Genomic DNA, 21,938 nt, shown 5'->3' on the forward strand with positions numbered 1-21,938 from the left:
TTCTGTTGCTGAATGTAAACCAGTCTACATGTTGATGGACACCTGAGGGTGGGTTCACCTCATTGTTAACTTCGTCTATTTTGAACAATTTTACTGGCCAATAGTTGAAATTGCTGCCACCTGCTGGTAGGACGTTTGAAAAACACAAAGGATGTTATAAGTTTTATTTATAAAAACAATAAAATACAAACAACTAAGACAGTGGTCCCCAAACTACGGCCCGGGGGCCAGATATGACCCGACTCCACATTTGGTTCGGCCGTCAGAAAAATTCCCAAAATGTATTTTAAAAATCAAAAATGTTATAAATTCTTTTTTTGGTTTTAAAACCATAGGCCAATAAAAGTTTGGCTTTAAAATAAAATGTTCATCTGTGAACTATTTCTAATAAGTATTAGTGAGTTTTTCACACACAGAATGTGGCGTGTTATTTTCTTGGACATACAGACCCCGGCCCCTCATCAGAGAAAGACCAAGATATGTGGCCCCTCGAAGGCCACTACTGGGGACCCCTGAGCTCAGACAAAGGCTAAAGACCAAAGGAGACAAATTAAAGATCACAAGAAGTCGTCAAACATGATTTTAAAGAAGATAGTGACATTATTCATGAATGAATACGTGCTGAGGTCGGCCTCTATAAACTGAACGTTCATGTTCACAAACAGTGATGGTCCGTCCATCTAAGGGTTAATGATGAACTAAAGTGACGAGGTCATAACTTGAAATATTTTAATGATAAAGATACAAATTATTTTAAAACACTTCACTGTGTGTATGTGTATATGTATATATATGTGTATAGTGACGGCTCCATGTGCTGTTACTGCTGAGCACACTGGTTCTCCATGCTGCTGTTTGAGCCCACATGGATCATCTCCACCGTTCTCTTCTTTCTTCTCTCCTCTCTCTTGTTCTGCTGCTGGTTCTCTTCAGTCACAGGAGAGCTGAGGGCGGGACCACAAACACACACACACACACACACACACACTAATCAATCAATCATGTATCATATGATCAGTGTGTGTGTGTGCTACTTGACTGGAAAATGTCCAAGACCCCGTGTCCACCTCGCGCTCGCTGCGACCGACTCCTTTTTTCACTGCATGTTTTATATCCGAGGTAGTTTTTGTTTTTTTACCTGATCAGACACAAACAGAATGTGGGGACGTAAAGACGCCGTCCGTAGGATCCGAGTATTTAACCTGAACACTTACAAACACTGAGAGGTTCAGAAGCGCTCTGAGCGGCCAAACAGAAAAAGATAGAGAAGAAGAAACATGCTGGGTGGACATGAGGGGAGGAGACAGTGAGGGGAGGAGACAGTGAGGGGAGGAGACAGTGAGGGGAGGAGACAGTGAGGGGAGGAGACAGTGAGGGGAGGAGACAGTGAGGGGAGGAGACAGTGAGGGGTTGGAGACAGTGAGGGCCTCCGTGCAATAATAAAGTTAGAAGATGTCACCTGATCTTATTTGTATTTTTTAAATTTGACACATTGTGTAATAAGATGTCCATCCTTATATACAGGACAGTGTTCATAGTGTTTATACAGACGGACATCTTTGAGTCACTTCAACTCTTCCTTCTTTGATGCTTATTTTTACTGGCTCTTTAATTATCTTTTTTCCCTACACTTATATTTTTATCTATTTAACATTTTGTTGCACTGTGTGATTCTCTTCTGCTTTGCTGCTGTAACACTGTAAATGTCTCCGCTCATGAGATGAATGAAGGATTATCTTATCTGGACTATCAGCCTCCACGTCACTGACCACAGGTTCAGTGGATTCACACTTTTTTTTTTTTTAAACAAAATAAATTGTCAAACTGGTTTGAAGTGATATGGATGAAAGCTGTGTTGGTGACATCACAGACAGCAGAGTGAACACACACACACACACACACACAGACCTGGGGTTAGGAATGACAACAGGCTCTTCTCCGCTGATCTTCACACACTTGGCAGGCCGCGGCTCAGCGTGAGAGTCTGCAGCACAAAGAGGAGAAAACACATCAGAGCAGCTTGACCCAATCCAGGATCCATCCAGAACCAGCCCAATCTCCTTTCAACGATCAGGAGGGAGAGTTAGTGTGACGTGCTTCAGTCTTACATACGAGTGTGAGAAGCCACTGACCTCCGGCGTCCACGCCTTGTTTGGAGCTCTCAGCTGGAGAAGACGAGTCCTCTTCAGGGTCCGCACTCTTCGTCACTTCCACCGCCGCACGAACGACCTGCTCCACTTTCTGCAGGCTCGTTTCCTCCGAGGGCGACGTGACATCGACCGGGAGCTTCTCTCTCTTCGTCTTTCGGACGGGGTTCTTCTTGGAGTCTGAGGGAACACGTTTGGGGCGTTACAGCAGGCGAGTCGTCACGTCATCGTGAAACGTCACTGTTCTCACCTTTAGGTTCATATTTGTGCTGCAGCTCCTCCACTCGCAGCTGCAGTTTGATCTTGTCGCTCTGAGTCTGCAGCAGGACGACGAGAAACAAGTAGTCGAATTGTTTTCATGTCTTTTGTACTCAAACAAAGATTTAAGAAGGGAACATCTGTCAGGGTGATATGAGCTAAGCTAATGTTAGCAGCAGCTCTGAACCTGGTTACCTGTTTGAGCAGCCGCTCAGAGGAGAAGAGTTTCCTCTCCAGCTCCAGAGCTCTCTGACTCTCAGACAAAGACTTCATCCTCTGCAGGGACAGTTCGTCTCCCAGACGCTCCGCATCCTTCCTGAACACGCGCGCGCGCACGCCGCCGGAGATTCAGACATGAAACGAACACCAGACGAGAAGACACATTTAGACACGACTGAACGTCTCAGATGAACACGTAAGGGTCACGTGTGGTGATGTCATCGATGGAGGAAGAGAGAGAGAGAGGAAACTCACACTGTGTTGTTGAGCTTCATTTGGAGCAGGTCGGTGTAGTACGTCTCATCTTGGCCGTCGGCGCTTTGTGCTGGAGCTGGGTTAGCGGGCTGAGACTTCAACATCATCTACACACACACACACACACACACACACACACACACACACACACACACACACACACACACACACACACACACACACACACACACACACACACACACACCACCTGACTGAGTGAACACTCAAACACCACGAGACCCCTGACCTCACGCTCGGTAACCCCACGTGGTCTGAACCAATCTGAAACCTTTTTATTGATGAGTCAGATATCCAGCTGTGGGAACGAGGGTTGCAACATTCTGGGAAGTTTCAAAGTTGGGAATGAAGAGGAGTAAAAATCAGAAATGTATTAAACTGAAGGTTGGCCCTGAACGGAGAACTTTAGTATAGTTTGAGGAACAAATATATTTTTTTCCCACCATGATCTTTATTTAAAAAACAAAACAATAAACAGATTTCATGTAATAATAAAAATAATATCTCTGCTTTTCCATCACATGCACTGAGGCCACGCCCCCTACATGCACTGTGCCCTCCTCCATCACATGCACTGAGGCCACGCCCCCTACATGCACTGTGCCCTCCTCCATCACATGCACTGAGGCCACGCCCCCTACATGCACTGTGCCCTCCTCCATCACATGCACTGAGGCCACGCCCCCTACATGCACTGTGCCCTCCTCCATCACATGCACTGAGGCCACGCCCCCTACATGCACTGTGCCCTCCTCCATCACATGCACTGAGGCCACGCCCCCTACACGCACTGTGCCCTCCTCCATCACATGCACTGAGGCCACGCCCCCTACATGCACTGTGCACTCCTCCATCACATGCACAGATCATTTCTAGAACCCTGGACTAAGACTACTGAATCAACACATCAAATTCCCCAGCTTAGCTTCCCGTGGAAAAGATTGTGGAAACGTTGCACGGCTTTGCAGCCACAGTGGGAAGTGACTCAAACAGGAAGTGCTCCGACGTGTTCTGTTGTTAAAGTCTTACCTCCACCTTCTCCAGTCTCTGCAGCTTGGTCATCAGATTCTGGATCTCTCCGTTTTTCTCCGACAGCATCGACTGGAGCCTCTCCAGCTGAGCCGGGTCAGCTCGGGAGCCCTGCAGCTGCATCAGGGTGGCGATCTGGACCTGAGAAGACGCGTGCACGCGCACAGTGTTATCACTCAAACGACAGAGGGACGTCTACAGAGCCTTCAGAATGCTGTTTACCTTCATGCGCTGCAGCTGCTGCTTGCTGAAGGCGTACTGTTTCTGCAGAGACTGATACTGGACCTTGGTACTGATCAGCTTCCTCTCCATGTCGGCTCGCTTATCCTCCAACTGCAACACAGACATTTGACGTCTTTAAGTCAGTGAGTGTAGAGGTGAAGAAAAGCTGCGTTTCCAGTCTACCTCAGCAAACAGGGAGTTTCCTTTGCTGTTGGGATCCTGCGCCTGCTGAAGAACCTGGTCCAACTGGATCTGGAGGTCCCTGTTGGTCTCACGAGATTTCTGACAGACGTGGAGGAAGACGACATGAGCACACAGTGGCACACAGTGTTTGAATCCACTACAGGTCAGTGACATGCAGCTACATTCTCGTTTCTGTTTCTGTCCTGGTGCAACACGTGAAACTTTACAGCAGCATCATTTGATTTTTCACACCGATGAAATCCTCCTGATCTGATCGCTCACACCACACGGTGGAAGGCCGTCTGTAAAGCCCGAGTGTCTGCATCCCAGAAATATCCAGAGTGTGTGAGCGCTCCATCAGGCTCGAGGTGGGAATCATCAGTCACCTTCCGATCCCATTATCCAACCGTTCTCCATGCATTGAGACGCTTCTTGGATCTATACACACGGTTCATTTATTTACCCATCAATACAAACAATCAGGTGAATTTAAACTGTAGCTGCTCTCCTGTTTTTAAACTGGATTAAACTGTGTGCAGTGACCCCGGAACAGGAAGTGGGCCCGTCCATTGTGTTTCTAATCGATTATGGATTTCCCTGCATGGAAGCAGAATCTTCAGACGGCGTGCAGATTAACACGACGAGGCCGTGCAGGAGAAAGTCTGCACGAGTCAGAGTGAAAAGTTCAGCTTCTTTGAGTTGACACGTGTAGAAAACACCCCGAAAAGTGTGACAGCGTTAAAAACGACCTGAGATCTAAAACCGACGAGAACGAGCGAAGACTTTCAAAACAAAGAAAACCAGCGTGTTTAACAGAGTTAAACGTTACCGTTCCCGTCCACATCGGGGTTGAAAGAAGTCGTTTAAATCGACTCATCGCAGACATATTCTCTGCACACCCGTTGCTATGGTTACCTCCAAAGAATTAAACCAGGAAACAGCCTCTCTCTCTCTCTCCTCTTTCTCCTCCGTGATTCGCTGCAGCTGTTTGTGCAGGCTGCTGTTCGTCAGCTCCAGCTGCTGCTCCCTGTACTGACACTCCTGCAGCGTCTGCTCCAACTCCACCTGCCACATTGAAACACGACATTAGACCGATTCATCGACACGAACCCAACCGCACACACGGCTCACACAAGGTTCAAGAGCGTCACCTTCACCGTCTCCAGATCCATGATCTTCATCTGCACCTCCATCATCTCGGACGTCATGGAGCTCTGCGTGTGCTCGTTCAGAGCCCGCAGCTCCTCCATCTTGTTGTTCAGCGTCTCCGTCTGAACCTCCAGTTTGTGCTTCAGCTGCTTCTCGCTCAGCTGCGATTCCTCCAGAGCCGACTGCAGCCTCAGCACCTGAGAGACGAACGTGACTCAAACTTTAAAGCTAACTGGAGGCTGTCTCGCACTAACACGTCTTTGTTTCACGGTAATAAAAGAATAAATAAACGGTGAAAAGACATCTGAAGCAGACATGAAAAGAGGATTTTTTTGTTTCTCGTACCTTGTTGTTGAGCTCATTCAGAGCTGCGCTGTGGCTCCGCTCCAGATGTTCCTGCTGCTCCTCCAGCTGCTGCCTCTGCTGGTTCCTCACACAGTCGTAATCTGACTGCAGAGACTCCAGCATCCGACTCTTCAGCGCCACCTCCTTCTGCAGGGAGTACTTGTCCTGCTCGAGGGCCTTTCACACACACATCACAAGCAGACCAGCGAACAACATCAAAACGTACGCCAGAAGAATACGGTCCATTAATGTAGAGGTGAGCGGTTCTTTCCGGGCGTGCATACGGTGTGTGTTGTACCTCGCGCTCGTTGGTCATCTCCACTCTCTGTTCGTCCAGTCTGCTCTGCAGCTCGATCTGCTGGTTGAGGAGAGTCAGACCAGCCTGAGCAGCCTGATGGAGCTGCTCCTCTTTCTCCTCCAGCCGGCTCCTCAGACGCGCCACCTCTTCTTCAGCTCCCATCTGGAAAGAGAAAAGAGGGGAGGGTCCCGTTCAATTCACTCTGACCGGTTATATTTAAACTCCATGGATAAAACATTTTAAGGCTGAAAAAAATTTATAGTTGTGTCAGAGCTGAGACATTTATTACAAGAGTACAAACGCACAAAACAAACACAGAATACTGCAACACCAACACATCACACCCGTCATCATGTCAACACTCGTGTCAATTTAAAATATAGAAATTAAATAACTGTGTCTTAAAGTGCAATTAATGAGGTCTGAGCTGAAGAAAAAAGAAAATATTTTTTAAAAATATACGAAGGTATTTAATGTGTCAGTTTCTAATTAAACGTGAACGTTGTTTAAAATATCATATCCTGTTTGTGTTATTTATTTATCATTTTGTTTTGATTTATTTCTTCATATTATCATTTGTATTGAAGGACCTAGACAAGCTCGAGTGTGTTTAACATGTACATGTGTGTGTGTGAGTGACTTTAGTCTTCTTTATTATACATTTTGAGCCAAAATGGCGCCTGGTTACCTTCCAAACTGCTTAAATCAGACGAAACGTCGTTAAATACGTTACCATAATGAGAAAAAAACAACTTAACAGCTCTATTGTTTTATCTCTTTAATGTGGTCCTTATTGTGATACAAAATGACAAAGCTTAGATAATAAAGTAAAGGACTAATCAATTCATTTACCTTCTCAATGATCAGTTGTTTGTCAAACCGCCGCTGTTTGAATCCAACTCTCGCGAACTACCGCGATACCACAGCTTGGTGCCCAAACGAGAATCAGTCCTGATTGGCCAGGTTGGAGAAAAGTTCAGCCAATGACGTAGCACCATCTTCTTCTTCTTCTTTTCTCGTTTTTTTTAAGCAGATCGCCTCCTACTGTACAAGCTTGTGCAGCATCATGTCTTATATTTTTATTTAATTTGATATACTTTATTAATCCGAGATTCTGAATCTTTAATTCATCCTTGTGTGATAAGAATGACAACCAGAGATGAACTCAGTGATGAACCAGCTTTGAAGCAGACTAATTAACAGGAGGTATCTGTATCTTTTGCACTAAAATTAAAGTGAAAATACAATTCAGAACAATATTGAAAAATACAATTTCTATAAAAACAGTTTTTCATTTTAATGTCACTACTGTAGACAAACAGAGCAGACATACCGATATTAATCTCCTGTTTTTAATTCAACTGTAAGAGGGGAAACACTGGTCTTTAATTAACGTGGAAACAGGAACACTCGTTTACATCACACCAGTTTAATCAAAACTTCAGCACATTCATGTTTCACACATTTTTACTGGATTTCTTCCATTTAGTTCATTATTTTCATGGGCATTAAAACTCTGGAGACAAATCTCCTGACGTTTCTCTCGTGTTAATCTTTACGGAGCCATGTGGAACAAATAGTGTTAATATTGTAATATCTGTGAGGAATCGTACACCTGGAACAAACTACACAAAGTTGTTTTTCTTCTCCTTATTTACAGTCGTGTGTTTCCTGGTCAAGCTGCAGCGATGGAGGCGTCGTCCAGCTGTCGACCCTGAGGCTGAGGACACAAAGAGAGAGACACACAGAATGAAACTTTAAAGATCTTTAAACATTTGTCTCCATCTCTCTCTCTCTCTCTCTTGAGTTTGTCACCTTGACGAAGATGCGTTGTGGCAGGAAGCGTCTCAGTGAGTGCGTGTTGGTGGTCGGGCAGCGCGGCAGGCTGATGTTGAGCTGTGGTAGTGTTTGGTAACCGGCCATCAGCGGGTAATAGTTATAGAGCATCTGCTGCTCGGAGCCAGGGAGGATACGCAGACGGACCTGCACAAACATTCACAGCGTTTATCTGATGTTTTGGATGGAAGTCTGTTACAGTTCTTGGATTATAGCATGAAGACAAAAAGGTCTTACAGCGTGCCGGAGAAGAATGAAAGGTCGACGCCCTTTCACGTCAAAATAAGACAGGAAGGTCAAAGTGTATTTGTCCCAGGTTTAAATGAGAGAGCTGTACCTGTTTGAGTCCGGAGAACATGAAGGCGTCCGACGGCTCCACGGCCATCTCCACCTCCTGCACCAGCGCCGTCCTGTTCTCGATGTGATATCGGACCGAGAGAGACTCCCTGACTCGTCCGAAGGACGGCAAATCTACACGGACGCACAAACACAACGCAGCTACCGATGAACAGGAAGTAGTTCTCTGCACGCTCAGAGCGGTTAGATCAGAGACATCAGAGCGTTGAAGTGAAGTGTGTGTGTTTACTTGACTGACCGGCGTGGATGTAAAGAGGGACAGACTCCAGGATGATGTGAGGTAGAGTGACTGTAGTCTGGATCAGAGGACTGTCCGCACTCGAAGACTTTCTGTGAATAAAGACGCAGAGTTAAGATCCTTACAGGCTGCTTTGATTACTCTGCAGCGTGTGTGTGTGTGTGTGTGTGTGTGTGTGTGTGTGTGCCCACCTCCTCCATGATAACAGGTACTGTCCTGTAGCGATGGTGCTGGTGCTGTTGGTCTGTGGTGGACAGCGGACACAGAAACACTCGCTGGCACACTCGCCCGTCTGCAGAACAACTGGACACAAACAAACACGTCTGACTTTCTGTACGTACGGCTACAAATCTGGAGACAATAAATAAATAAATAAATAAATAAAAGTCTGCGGTACCTTCCTGTATCTGTGACTGAAGCCGAGGTGTGTTGCTGGTCACAGTGAGCAGCTGCAGAGAGGACGAGGCCAGCAGCAGAGGCCAGGGAGACGAGGACGAGACGTCAGTCATCAAGAGGAAGGGGACGTCCACCGCCACTCGATCCAACGGCTCAAACTGCAAACACACAAACAACAACAATCGTTTCAATAAATAAAATGAAAGCCAAGCTCTCTGCTGCTGCTGCAGGGTCACTGTTGACTTACTGCAAAGTGAAGATGGAGACGCATAACTGCGAGCGTGAAACCCAACGAGCCTGCAGCGTGCAGCTCATCCTCTTTGTTTCTACAGTGCAACAATCAAACTGTTGTTTGGGATTTACTTCACTATCAGTTGGGTGGTGTTGTTTATCTAAAATGTATTTTGGGCACCTAAAGTTCCTGAAGTCCGAGGCAGGTGGAGGACCAGCATGCACCTGGGTGGACCTGAGGTTTTTAACCACAGCACAAGAGAGCCACGACTTTCTTTGTTCTTTCGTTTGCTTTTCTTTTAAGCAAAATAAACCAACAAAAAACAGGATTTTATTTTGGCTGCGTACTTCAAAGATTTTTATTTGATCTTTTTTATTAAAGCAGCTTTAGGAGGAAGGAGTTTTTGTCAACACAGTCGTGGAGGAGCAGAGCGCCCTCCTCTGACTGAATGCACTCGAGCAGGTACACACCTTAGTGGACACGAACTTGACCGACACGTCGAACGGGATCACCGTCTCTATGGTAACCGTCTCATCCTGAAAGATGGAGAAGAGGAGAGAAGAGTGAGGCAACAGAAACACCTGAGCCGGCTGCGTCCACGGGACCGTCGTCTCCACCTTGTGACATTTGCAGACGATCTGTCGTCCTTCCACCGCCGTGTCGATGCTGTACGCCACGTGGAACAGGAAGACCCTCGGCCCGCACGACTCGCACTTCACATACACGCGCTTCTCCAGCTGCACAAACACAAAGCCAGAGTTAGTCAAACCCTGACAGACAGGTGTGTGTGTGTGTGTGTGTGTGTGTGTGTGTGTGTGTGTGTGTGTGTGTGTGTGTGTGTGTGTGTGTGTGTGGACCTTTTCTCCAGGTTTCAGATCTCCCAGAGGGACGTCATGGAGCAGGGCGGGAGCGGACTCGTCACAAACCTTTGAGCCATCCAGCGTCACATGTGTGGTTTGGCCTAGATTGGCGTCCTGACCTGGCAAAGCAAAACAAAAACAAACAAACAAACAAACAGAATCACTGACGCTGATGTGATGATGTCACCACTTTGAGAACATTTACTAAAAGTTGCAGCTGAATCAGAATGAGTTACAAAGAGCGTTTTTGTTAAAGGGGGGATATTTTAAGTGTACCGGGTTTGAGGCCAGCTGTCAGTTTGACATCCTTTGCCACGCCCCCCTCCTGTGATTGGACGGTGAGGTTGATGCAGTACATCTCGTTGTGGAGGGCCGGCGGCTGGTGGCTCAGCTGAACGGAGATCTTTGGCACTCTGGAGATGATCCTGAAGAAGACGCAGACACAAACACGTTTCTGTGACCTGATGTGTGAAACCGGCTTCTGGGACTGTCGTGCGTCTCTTCACTACCCTTACATGGTGCTGTGCTGCATGCTCAGGCTGTCCCAGTCCGGCTCCGGACAAGCCTCCATGCTCCGCCCCCATCGGCGTGACGACCTGCTCGCCTGCAGGGCTTCGTGGTTAGACGCTGCGTCTCCACCGGCTCCTCTCCAGCTCACAAACACACAGCGGCCTCGCTCACCGCCCAGCATCACCTCAATGCCTGTCATCTGAACGCGCACACACAGTCAGTTAACAACACACACACACGCGCACACGCACACACACACACACACACACTCATCTCACCTCGATCTTCTTCCCCACGTCTTCCGTCTTAGCTACGAAGCTGAAGTTGAAGCATTTGGTTTTTCCTGGCAGCAGACTCATTCGCTCCTGACCTGAAGACTCCACCACGCACCACTGGTTGTACTCCTGCACACACACACACACACACACACACACACATACACACACACATTATAGCCTCATGTAGTATGAATGTGTGGTTGGCTCATGTTGCACGGCGTACCTGGTTGCTGAGGCTGACGGCCAGCTTGTTGAAAGACAGCGGGTTGGGACAGTCGGAGCGGAGGAAAACCTGCAGCTGGATCAGCTGGTCTACGTGGAAGCTGGGGGACTGGAACTTGGCCTTACACTGGACTGGAGTCAGAAGAGAGAGACAAGGCAGACGGTGAACGTCTTCAAGAGAAACAAGAACAACAAAGACGAACACTCTGAGAGGGACAATAGAGCGCCTTCCTTCTATAGCGAGCGTTTGGGTCAAATCGTCTGGTGCAGCCAGGATGGCGACACGTTTCTCGTAGTCGAGTCGGACTTAGCGGACGTGTTTTCTTACTGAACGGGATGTAGTCCTGAACCTCCACAGTCAGCTCGTTGGATCCGGCTGAAGCCATGCGGTCGCTCCACAGCGAGGTGGCGGCGCTGACGGAGGACGGGTCGCAGTCGGGCTCGGCGTCCGGGACCTCGTTCTGAAAGAAGAGAGACACAGGAAGAGATGAGATTACTTCCAGGTATGATCCTGATGTGTGAGAATCACGCGTGGAGAAATTCACAGTTCTTGAAGGATGAAGGAGACTTTAAAAAATATAAAAAAAATATTGAATATTTTTCCGGATCAATCTGTAAGTTCTGATTCTGACAAATGTTTAGAGGATATGAATCCACATCTTTGAGTTCTGGATGGATGTGTTCCTCACCGTCAGAACTTTGAGGAGATTCTTCTCGATCCTCGACTTCTGTTCCTCCTTCAAGGTCGAAGCTAGAAGAAAAGAGGAATCAATGATGATGTTTGAGTCACAATAAATCAGATTATATAATAAATATCAATTCTTACAATATTGTATCGACACCTCACATCCCTAATTAAAAACCAATAAAAGGACTTTATTTGGCGTCTCTTGCTCGTCAATAAATAGATAAAAGTTCTTTTCAAACAGAAAAAAAAAGAGAAGGAATCATTTTAAAAAGCACCAAACAAATTGACACGTTAAAATGTTCGAGTCGGTCGTGATGACCCGCCGCCGCCCGGCTCGTTGTCCACACGCTCCGTCTTTATACATACGCACGTTACGACAAAAGTGTCGCGGTGCGTTCTCCGGGTTAACGCCGGCGCCATCAGCTTGAGCAGTGCAGCCTGATTGGTGCGCATGCAGCTACCACCGATCAGCCAATCAGAAAGGAGCACAAATCACTTCAGATGAGCTGTGTTATAAGGGGGCGCCGGTCGCCTCGTGGTCAGTGCGAGCGCGCCGTGTTCCAACAGCTCACTCACCTCTGCCCAGCAGCTCCATGCAGTAGATGGTGTAGTCTTTGACGCTGGCCATCAGGTACGCACAGCGCAGAGCCGTGCTCAGGATGGCCGTGAGGAGGCCCCACCATCTCTCTGTGCGATAGTCACACATCACGTAGTCCAGCAGCCTGACCGCACACACACAGACACACACACACACAGACACGGACAGACACACACACACAGACACACACACACACACGTTAGCTCGTGCTGATTAATACTCGGCTTTCAGGAAGTGATGACACAAATTGGCGGGAAAATCCATTTAGGGAGCTGCCATTTATTTAAATGAAAGTATCTGCATTTGGCACCCCACTTTTGTCTCGGACACACTTGTAAACGGCGAGGTCGAGCTTTAAGCGCCAAACCCCGGAGATGTGTCTGTACCTTTATGGAGCTTTTAATTCTATCTGATCATTTCTGTTTTTATAACATCCTGCTCCATGTGTCAAACTTTCCTCCTCCGGCGTGCGGGTGTGGACTTACTTCAGGGCTTTGGTGTAGTCTTTAGCGTGGTAGTATTCCTCGCCCATCTGCACCACTGCAAGAGAACGAGACGAACGCTGAGTGACGGGAAAACATCGAGAAGGAACGCATCACAAAAGTACCTGAATAAAAACATCTGATCGACGCTGCGGCGGTGACGTCAACGTCACAGCTCCCTGACTGACCAATCACAATCAAGAAGGGGCGGGGCTTCTGATATTGTGCGTCTGTGTTTCTTTAACTTAAACGTGGAGACATGAGAGACACTCACTGAGGTGGCTCTTCATCCGAGGACACTTGTACTTCTTAAACTGAGCGACGGCGTTGCTGAGGAGAGCGATGATCAGCTCCTGTAAGCAGCAGGATGACAGAGAGGAGTGAGACGTGACTCCATGTGGTCTCTACTGACAGTCGGCGTGTGTTTGTGTGGGAGCTCTTACAGAGTGTGGGACGTCTCTCTCTTTCACCTGCAGGACCAGAATCCCCGTCTTCTCCTTCTCTGCGTCTGGAGGATCGATGCCTGGGACAGAGTGAGATGAGAGGGATCATGTTTAACTTTTATCTTTCTTCTTTAAATGGGACGTAAACACACGGAGAGTGTGTGTGTGTGTGTGTGTGTGTGTGCGTGTGTTCACGTACTCTGGTGTCCTTGTCTCCAGGCTCTCTGACCGTAAAAGTCCAGTCCTCCACTCTGGGTTTCCAGAGCTTCAGAGGCGGGAAGAGTCGCTCCGGCCTAGAAAAAAAACAAAAACATGAACGCTGATTTTGTTGTTTTGCACAAGAAACTCACAATTTCACAGATATGAACGAAGACCTCACAGCCGGCTGTATTACGTCTCTAAAGAGTCACCGCTGTCCTCGTATGAACTCGCTCTAGTCGGGCGTAAAGACTGAGAGCCCATTTTTAAGTCGTACGCCCTTTTTTTTTTTTTTTTTTTTTTTTAAGGTCAGGCAGGATTTGAGCTCTGTCCCGTGTCGTCGGTCGTGCAGCAGCGTACACGACCGGCAGGACGATGTTCGGCGTTCTGGTCGTGTGACTACACACACCGGACCATTCCCCCCTGATTGTGTCTGCACAAACTGAACAATAGCGTCCTAAATCACCATGGCAACAGCAGGCATAGAAGGAGGACTCTGAGAGGGGGTAAAAGCAGCTGATCACCTGACAGAGCTGCTGAGCCTGCTGCTTCCTGTCCTGACTGTAACAGGCCGCCTGCTGGTAGTAGAAGCCGGGATTCTGCGTCTGAATGGCGGTCAGACCCAACTTGATGGCTTCATCGAACAGCTCGCCGAACGACTGGAACCTGACGGGGAAGAAAAGAGATGAGACGAGGGAGCGAGTGTGCCGGCGTGTCGGACGATGAACAAATGCAACGACACATTCACTGACTCATTTTGAAGGAATCCATGTTTTAGAGAGTTAAACCTTCAGGTCCGTTTGCACACGTTACTCAAAGACACCTCGCACACGCAGTCAGACGCTCGTATGTTGTTATTGTCTCGTACTCATCACGCAGAGGGATCAAGCTGCGTCAGCTCTTTCACTCCTTGAAAAACAAAATCAGAACCACCGGGTCCGTCCACGACAGAACAAGACCATTTATTTTGAACGAGCTTCAGTTTCGGAGTCAGTGTGCAAAGGCCTTTAAGTCTGAATCTGATGCTTTTCAGAAAAGTACAAACACGGTTGAGGGAGCTGCTTTTCTGTTTGATTGTAGAGTTCACACGGGTGAGGGGACGGACTGACTGGTTTCTATTCAGGACTATCATGTGTGTATGTGCTGTGAAACGTCAGACAGCGGTCCGGGGGCTTTTATTTGCTTCGGTCTGTGAAATGATCCAGTCTTTATTTGGGACAGGCGTCACAGAGGAGACGAGCTCTTAACTACTCTCAAAACAAAAGCTACAGCAAAGACGGGAGAGATTTGAAAATTGTAGGGTTTACAAATTCAGAATCAGGATACTGATAAAACAAATGTCTCCTGCGATATTTGTCCAAACGTCTGGAAACAGCAGTCCAGTAAAAGGGGGGGCGGGCTTTAAAACTGGGATGGGCCTTTATTTGAAGTTTTACAGTATTATTCAGTCTCACTGTTTGGACATCCAGGCGGCGTGTTCGAAGGCCAGCTCAGCGCTGCCGATCTTCTTCTTGCACAGGTCGATGTGCTTCCTGAACTGAGCTATAGCATCCAGAGGAGTGTTGTGCTGGAAACACAGACGGCAGATCTGGAGACACAGAGAGAGAGAGAGAGAGAGAGAGAGAGAGAGAGAGAGAGAGAGAGAGAGAGACAGAGAGAGAGAGAGAGAGAGAGAGAGAGAGAGAGGAACGTCAGGGGACGTCCATCTGCTGGAGGCTGCACATGAACGTTCAAAAAGATCAAGAGCTTTAAAACAAAGAGGTGGAAACCCGTCAGAAACAGCTCAGTGACTGTCGATGAAACGAGAGGTTAGCACACACGCTCAGCTGCGAGAGTTCAGAAGTCTCCAACGAGCGAGCGAGCGAGTCGTCAGCCCGATACAAAGACAGACGTGTACCTTATAGTTGATGAATCCAGCCATCGTTTTGATCTCCAACATGTTGGTCTCGTGGGCTCTGAGCTCGTGGACGAGACTGTACGCAGTTCTGTAGTACCTTTGGACAGAGACACACAAAGTGACTTTTAGAGATTGTAAAGACTCAGACGGTTGCCATAGAAACGGTGGACAGGAATCCTCTCAGAAGCAGACTGGGCTTTATTGGACAGGTTACACAAAGGAGGAGTGTGTCACAGTGTGGGTTCTGTTTGTGTGTCCATGTGAGTCCAAGTTCATTCATACGAAACACCAGAACTTAACACCATAACTGTGTTTCTATTTATCTGCTTAGAAGTAAAGTTACATTAAGAAAGTGTTGTTTTAATTAAAAGTTTTTTGTTTTTTTTGCTGTTCCTGTAAAATTTGCTCAGAAAAAAAAAAAAAAAAGTTTTGTTTTGAAGTCAAGGTCAATTGACAATAAAGGTGACCGTGACCTAAAAAAAAAAGAAAATCTGGGTTTTTAAGGAGTTTTAGGCTAATTGTGAATGAACAGCAGGGAGAGAAGGAACGTTTAATTTAAAAATAATAAAAAAGTCTCCAACAGCCCGCGTGAGCCCAAAGTGAAAACCTCGACCATAAAAAGCCAAAGTTCGTATTGACTGTCTTGATCACAACCAACAACAAGGATAAATGAAAGGACTTACTTGAGGGCGTTTTGCGTGTCCTGTTTGAGCTCGCTGAAGAAGGCGATTTTAAACTGGTGTCGCACAAACAGCAGCTGAGAGGAGAGAGAGAGAGGACGTGATGAGCGTACCTGCACGTGGGACATTTGATCTGCAGAGATTTGTCCGTGCGTGTGCGTCTTCTTCTTCTACCTGATGTGTCGTCTTGTTGAGGAACTCTTTATGAGACTTGACCCGACGGATCTCGGTGTAGTAATACGTCTGCGCGTGTTCGTAGAAAGCGTTCTCCAGCCTGCACAATCACAGGGAAACATTCACGTCAATGAACGTAGAATTAGAATAATCAGAAGAGAAGTGTGCGTTCAGTTTTGAAACACTTGTACCTTATAATGTAGCCCACTAAGTGGTCGGTGTGTGGCAGCACAAACAGACTCTTTCCAGACAGATCACAGGAGTTACAAAGAGTGGCCGCTCTCTCCGACGCCACCAGGTCCTCTCCTGTACAAACGACACCGTGAGAAATGTTAAAGAGACGAGGAAACAGGCGGGGCAGCTCTCTAAGTGAGGGGACCCGTTACACTCCATCATAGCAGACTTCCTGTTTCAGTGCCGGGCCGAGGAGGCGTGCTGAGCCGGAGCCCAGTACACAGCACTGATACAGTTCTGGACTGTGTGGGGTCAAACGGGCTTCAGCACGGTAGAGTTTGCTTTGTGTTGGAAACTTTAAAGAGCCTCCTAAGTTCAATTGTCTGATTGAAATTTAGGATTGAATGACGACCAGAGGTCAAATAATAGTCTTTAATAATAATAATTAATAATAGTTTAATAATAATATATAATAATATTCTATAATAATATATAATAGTCTATATAATAATAATCAAATAATAGTCTATAATAATAATAATTTAATAATAGTCTATAATAATAATAATCTAATAATCTCTAATAATAATCTAGTCAAGCAGCAGTCTGATTGGTTCATGGTTGACTAATGACAGATGACACTGAGGAGATTGTTGTTGTTGTTTCATGTATCTCAGCCTGAGCACAGTGAGAGTGGTGTTCAGCTTCTCTCCAGAATCGACTCTTTAAAGGCGTGATGATCTGTGCGCCCTCTAAAGCCCCGCCCCTCACTTCAGACAATTTCAACTAAAGTCTTAAATAGTGGATGTGGAGGAAATGACCTCCCCTGCCTTTAATGCTGTCAGCAGGCACAGTCTCACACCATGTAAATAAATAAATAAATAAATAAGGTCTACCTGGAGGAAGGGGAGTTTTCTTCTGGATCAGAACCACGGCCACCTTGGTGTTCCTGCCCTGAAGACTGGTCCTGCAGACAAACACACTTGGTGAGTATATGAAGAGACATCAACAGCTGCTCTTTGACAAAGTGTCCTCTGATTGAAGCCCAGTCTGTTCATGACTCTTTATTCGACGTCCGACAAAAAAGACTCTTTCAGCTCCAAACCCAGCGAATAGAGTTTGGAACAAAAGAATCATAAATCACTAAATTCAGCATAAATACAGTCCTCATGTCGAGGTGCCAGGCCCAGCCGTGAAAGCTGGAGATTAAACATGATGGTTATTATGTGTAGGGCTGAGCGATATGTCAAGTTTTTAAGATATATCAATATATTTTCAAACAAGAAACAGGAGAAGACAAGATCGTTCATATCGACAACAAAACACTTTTTTATTTTGGGATGCAAAAAATTATTTTCATGTTCATGCTGAACTTGTGCAACTGACTGTTAATAAAAGACGTATCAATATATCGAGTATCGCTATCCAGTGAAGAAATATCGAGACGTGAGATTTGATCGCCCAATAAAAAACAAATGCTGAGAATCTGTTTAAATCTGAAGAAACAAAACAACAACCAGACTAAAAAACCGCCCTGAGCGGCTGAATATGAAAAACAGCTTCGTCAAAGGAAGCGGACAAAACGCATCCACCTGCTCTGTGTGTGTGTGTGTGTGTGTGTGTGTGTGTGTGTGTGTGTGTGTGTGTGTGTGTGTGTACGTACCTGACTATTTCCACTTTGGTGGCACATTCAGACTGTTTCTCTTTCCACTGAGGGTCGTCCCAGTCCAGCTCGTAGAAGAGGACAACCAGAGCCGGGACCAGGTTCAGGTGTTTGTTCATCCAGCCTGTTTTCAGGATGCCTTTAGGAATGTACCACTCGTACGACGTCCTCTACACAGACGACACGACATCAACACAATCAGAGCGCCACACCGACCTCACATGAAGAACACGCCGGTGTGTGTGAATGATGTTCAAGGAAGCGGAGGATGCCAGCGGCTCCCAAAGTGGGCCCACAAAAAAAAAACATTGGTAACGTCAACATCGTCCTTTCTGAAAAGTCAGAAGAGTTTCAACTTGAGCCGCTCGGAAAAACGATGCCGGACATCCAAGCGCTCTTCATCTATAAAAACTGAATTGAAGCATTGAGGTGGACACGGGGCCTGATGTTGAATCTTAAAAAGTGTTTCATTGAATGTAGTATGTAGCAGCTACTTTACGTTTGTCTTGATATTTTTGTTTACGTTGATGCTGTCATTCTTTTTCTGTTTTGGAAAATCTCAGATACTTTCTATAAATACAGATATTTGACAGCAAAGGATGTTTTTATCAGTAGTTTTTGTATAAACACAAAATGTATTTGTTGACGTGTGCGGGGGGCCTGACAATAAAAAGAAGTAGTTTGGGAACCGCTGTGTTAAGTTGTGTTTGTTTGTTCATTCACTTCTGGCTCTCTCTCCGTCCTCTGCTCACCTTAGTGCGACACTTGGGGTACTCGTGATCTCCCGGGAGGACTTTGAATGAGATGGGGACTCTGTCGGCTCGCCGGTTGGCGCAGAAGGCGTCCCATATGGCCCGGTGCACGGCATTGTACACCACGTCCAGACCAGTCAACGCCACGAAGGCCATGGGCCGACAGCAGAGCTCCGGAGGAAGCTCCCACTGGGAACCTGCCATGGTGTCGGTGCGACGGACGAATCACCTGCACAGCACAGAGTCACACGAACGCATCAGACACATCTGCACTGGCTCCCTGTGCAACACCAAAAACCTCCTCCTTACATACCATCCAGCCCCCTACTTACCTCTGCGACCTCCTCCATGACCCCACACACACCCTCTGCTGGACTGATAACCATCCCCCCACCCGCCCCTTATCCTACGTAAGGTGACCTTGGGTGGCTTGAAAGGCGCCACCAAACAAATAAAATTTATTATTATTATTTACAGGAGAATCTTTGCTTTGTTTTGCTTACTGTTTCTTTTTTTTTTTTTTTTGGTGCAAAAACACTAAAAACGTTGTTTTCTCAGTCGATACTGATAATCCTCACAGTGCTGGAAAACGCTGAGTTTGATTCTTGATTTTTTGTCTTGAGTTTCATAAAGGTTAAAAATAAAAAGATAAAAAAGGAAAAAGGCCGGGATAAAATCTAAAGTGTTTCTCAGATAATCATCGGCTGATTCCTTGATCATTATGACAGTTCAGTGTTTTCTGTGAGTTAAGGTTTCAAATACTAAAACAAAACTATCTTATTATTTGATAATCCTTTCATAGACAACCAGCAGGCAGCTGAGCTCCATCTCTAACAGATCGGCTCAGTTCCACCATCACAAGGACAGATACAGGAGGTCTTTCAGGCCCAAACAAATACCTGTGTACCTCAGTAGATCAAGCTGTCAGCTGCTCCCGTTAAAGAGGACGTATCATCTATCCTTTTCAAACAGCGTCCCCCTGTGCTCTACATGAAACATCTGTGCTTTGGTTCAAATATAACATGACTCAAGCAGCAGAGGAGGTTTGTGACCCTGAAGAAACCAGCTCTCTCTTAACGCTCTGTTTTGGTGTGTGTGTCTCTTTAAATACAATAAGCCCCGCCCCCTGAGTTTTCCCAGTAGACAAAACTCCTCTGCAGAGAGAATAAAAATGTGAAAAAGTTTAGCTCTAGTCTTGAAGTGGAGTCCATAGATGGAGATACTAGGAGAGAGGGGATTTTCCCACTGTGACATCACAAGGAGAACACATTTGAAACGGAGCATTTCTGTCTGTGTTGTCAGACTTCTGCAGACCACAAACAAAGGACTGGATGGATTTATTTAACATTTCGTGGGTCAATAGACACTCAGGTTACCCAAATAAATGTTAAAACTTGTAAAAGTGGACTTTTTTTAATATGTCCCCTTTAAGTTTGCTCACATCATGTTTTGCTCTTTCAGATCCACACTAATATCAACCTGTCTTATCGCTAAACAGCTCTCCTTCATGTATCTGCACTGTGAGGAGGGTTTGCATCATTTCTTCATTAATTAAATAAATGCTCCTCTCAGCAGCAGGAACTGAAAACAACCTGCAGGTCACAAGACCTGAGGGTTAGCATTAGCTGCTAACAGTGACAGCTCACTTCTTCACAGCCCGGTGTTTAATGTTTCACGACATGGAGACCAACTTGTAAATAAAAAAACACTGCTATTCGTTTAAAAAGAGGATTATGCTTCATGCATTTTTATTTCTAGACGATAAAATACCTGGACTCAGAAGCGGAAGTGACAAAAACTGACTGGACTAACGCTTCTAGCACTGCTCTTAGCATCCTGTAAAAAAGAGAATTTATAGAACAATGTTGTGTACAAAATGTGACAATAAAGCACAGCTCGGCTGCATCACTCAAAGTGGAAGAGTTAAAGCTGACAGTTAGCTTCCTGCAGTTTATGAAGCTTAACGGTGAGCTCGTGGGCGAGGTTTTAACCGTCAAATTAACGTCACAGTTATTCGTTACGAACCTCCGAGGTTCCGTCTCAGGGCTGCTCTCACATCTGAAGGCCGCTTATCGACGTGTCAAACTCGGCACATGCAGAAAAGAGCCATAAAACATCCAGCAGCCAACCAGTAAGGGAAGAAAAAAAACAACAAACTAGCTAGCTTTAGCCACCTGAGGCTAAACCTCAAGTTGCCGTTCCGGTTTGATTTTTTTCAAAGTAAAAGCACCACCGAGCGTATTACATTTTTACGCCAATATCGTTATTTCTTCTCTTTTTGTATTTTTTTCCCCACGTGTTTTAATATATAGGGAAATTAAGGAGTCCCTGGAATCCAAAAAATAAAAAAAAATAAAAAATAAAAAAAAGATAATAATATTGTGCGCCCTGTAGTCTTACGATGAATGATCTCCTCTCCCCGTTGGCCCTTCTATCATGCAACTTATTTTTGAAAACATTATAGAGCTACTTTGAACAAATTAAAGTGTCTAAGAGCTGCTTGCATTTATTCACACAGCACACATCAGCTGAATTAAGCTACTGTGTGAAATTGCAATAAACCAAGAAACAATCTTAAATAAACATCAAGGTCCATGAAAAAAAACAAAACATGAACATATTATTGTGCCACAGTCAGCTAAGGTAATGACAATTCACATCAATGTCCAAGAAAAAATGCTACTTTTCACTGAATAGTGTGAAGAGGTGCATTTGCTGTCGTTTGAATTATTATTTTTATTTTCTACACATGTAAACCTACAGGCAAGCTACTGGAAACCTGTCTGTGACCCCTGATCTACAGCCTCCTCTTAAATTAATGTAAATCAAAACATTAGACATACATGATTTCCTATCATTTTAAATGTTTCTTGTGCGTATTCATTGTTATTATCATATTGATTTTTTCTCTTGTCTTTTTTTTTTTAGATTTGCCATCCATCTTTATTGTACTGTTAATCCAGTAAATGCTCACTGGTGTGCATTAGTTGTAAATTATTTTTACAAACTACCTTGAGTCACTCACTTTTAGTACGTTTTAAAGCACATTGACTGATTAATTAATCAATTTAATAATCAGTGACCTTTTTAACGCAACATGCAGGTCAGGATGAAAGGGCCACACCTGGTTAATGGTT

General features: G+C 45.7%; 2 protein-coding genes across 4 annotated transcripts; both read right to left on the reverse strand.

Moving 5' to 3' along the window:
• Positions 1–783: 783 nt before the first annotated feature.
• spdl1 (spindle apparatus coiled-coil protein 1) lies at positions 784–7,072 on the reverse strand. 2 transcript variants are annotated; one of them, XM_079352701.1, is made up of 14 exons: positions 6,976–7,072; positions 6,124–6,285; positions 5,826–6,002; positions 5,483–5,677; positions 5,247–5,396; positions 4,332–4,430; positions 4,149–4,259; positions 3,927–4,067; positions 2,880–2,986; positions 2,601–2,721; positions 2,398–2,464; positions 2,133–2,327; positions 1,909–1,984; positions 784–944 (listed from the first exon to the last, which is right to left on the reverse strand). In XM_079352701.1, the coding sequence occupies exons 2-14, from the start codon at positions 6,283–6,285 to the stop codon at positions 821–823; spliced, it is 1,725 nt and encodes a 574-aa protein (XP_079208827.1). In that variant the 5' UTR covers positions 6,976–7,072; the 3' UTR covers positions 784–820. The 2 variants fall into 2 exon arrangements, with proteins under 2 accessions (XP_079208827.1, XP_079208828.1); XM_079352702.1 differs by lacking the exons at positions 784–944; positions 1,909–1,984 and adding an exon at positions 2,030–2,060 and having other exon boundaries at positions 2,109–2,327.
• A 464-nt stretch (positions 7,073–7,536) lies between these two features.
• trappc11 (trafficking protein particle complex subunit 11) lies at positions 7,537–21,019 on the reverse strand. 2 transcript variants are annotated; one of them, XM_079352686.1, is made up of 30 exons: positions 20,827–21,019; positions 18,802–19,030; positions 18,050–18,219; positions 17,283–17,353; positions 16,404–16,518; positions 16,213–16,312; positions 16,042–16,115; positions 15,359–15,455; positions 14,916–15,049; positions 13,986–14,127; positions 13,463–13,556; positions 13,264–13,343; positions 13,095–13,173; positions 12,824–12,878; positions 12,317–12,462; positions 11,742–11,803; positions 11,381–11,513; positions 11,054–11,184; positions 10,831–10,956; positions 10,558–10,751; positions 10,319–10,467; positions 10,040–10,161; positions 9,800–9,919; positions 9,653–9,718; positions 8,952–9,108; positions 8,746–8,857; positions 8,555–8,646; positions 8,297–8,430; positions 7,939–8,106; positions 7,537–7,843 (listed from the first exon to the last, which is right to left on the reverse strand). In XM_079352686.1, exons 2-30 carry the CDS (start codon positions 19,003–19,005, stop codon positions 7,799–7,801), a joined length of 3,372 nt encoding a protein of 1,123 aa, XP_079208812.1. In that variant the 5' UTR covers positions 19,006–19,030; positions 20,827–21,019; the 3' UTR covers positions 7,537–7,798. The 2 variants fall into 2 exon arrangements, with proteins under 2 accessions (XP_079208812.1, XP_079208813.1); XM_079352687.1 differs by lacking the exon at positions 20,827–21,019 and adding an exon at positions 20,572–20,785.
• Between the last annotated feature and the right edge of the window lie 919 nt (positions 21,020–21,938).

The sequence above is a fragment of the Symphodus melops genome, assembly GCF_947650265.1.
Source record: "Symphodus melops genome assembly, chromosome: 9".
Taxonomy (NCBI): Eukaryota; Metazoa; Chordata; class Actinopteri; order Labriformes; family Labridae; genus Symphodus; species Symphodus melops.

What these genes read in the sequence shown, in the direction of transcription:
- trappc11 (XM_079352686.1), bottom strand. Translation starts at nt 19,005, where the DNA reads ATGGCAGGTTCCCAGTGGGAGCTTCCTCCGGAGCTCTGCTGTCGGCCC. An exon ending in GACACGCAAAACGCCCTCAA is followed by an intron (nt 15,456 to 16,041) that starts GTAAGTCCTTTC and finishes CTCTGTCCAAAG; the next exon opens with GTACTACAGAACTGCGTACA. An exon ending in CCCTCTTTACATCCACGCCG is followed by an intron (nt 8,431 to 8,554) that starts GTCAGTCAAGTA and finishes GCGTCCGTGTAG; the next exon opens with ATTTGCCGTCCTTCGGACGA.
- spdl1 (XM_079352701.1), bottom strand. Translation starts at nt 6,285, where the DNA reads ATGGGAGCTGAAGAAGAGGTGGCGCGTCTGAGGAGCCGGCTGGAGGAG. An exon ending in AGATGACCAACGAGCGCGAG is followed by an intron (nt 6,003 to 6,123) that starts GTACAACACACA and finishes TGTGTGTGAAAG; the next exon opens with GCCCTCGAGCAGGACAAGTA. An exon ending in GTTGTCATTCCTAACCCCAG is followed by an intron (nt 945 to 1,908) that starts GTCTGTGTGTGT and finishes TCCCGCCCTCAG; the next exon opens with CTCTCCTGTGACTGAAGAGA.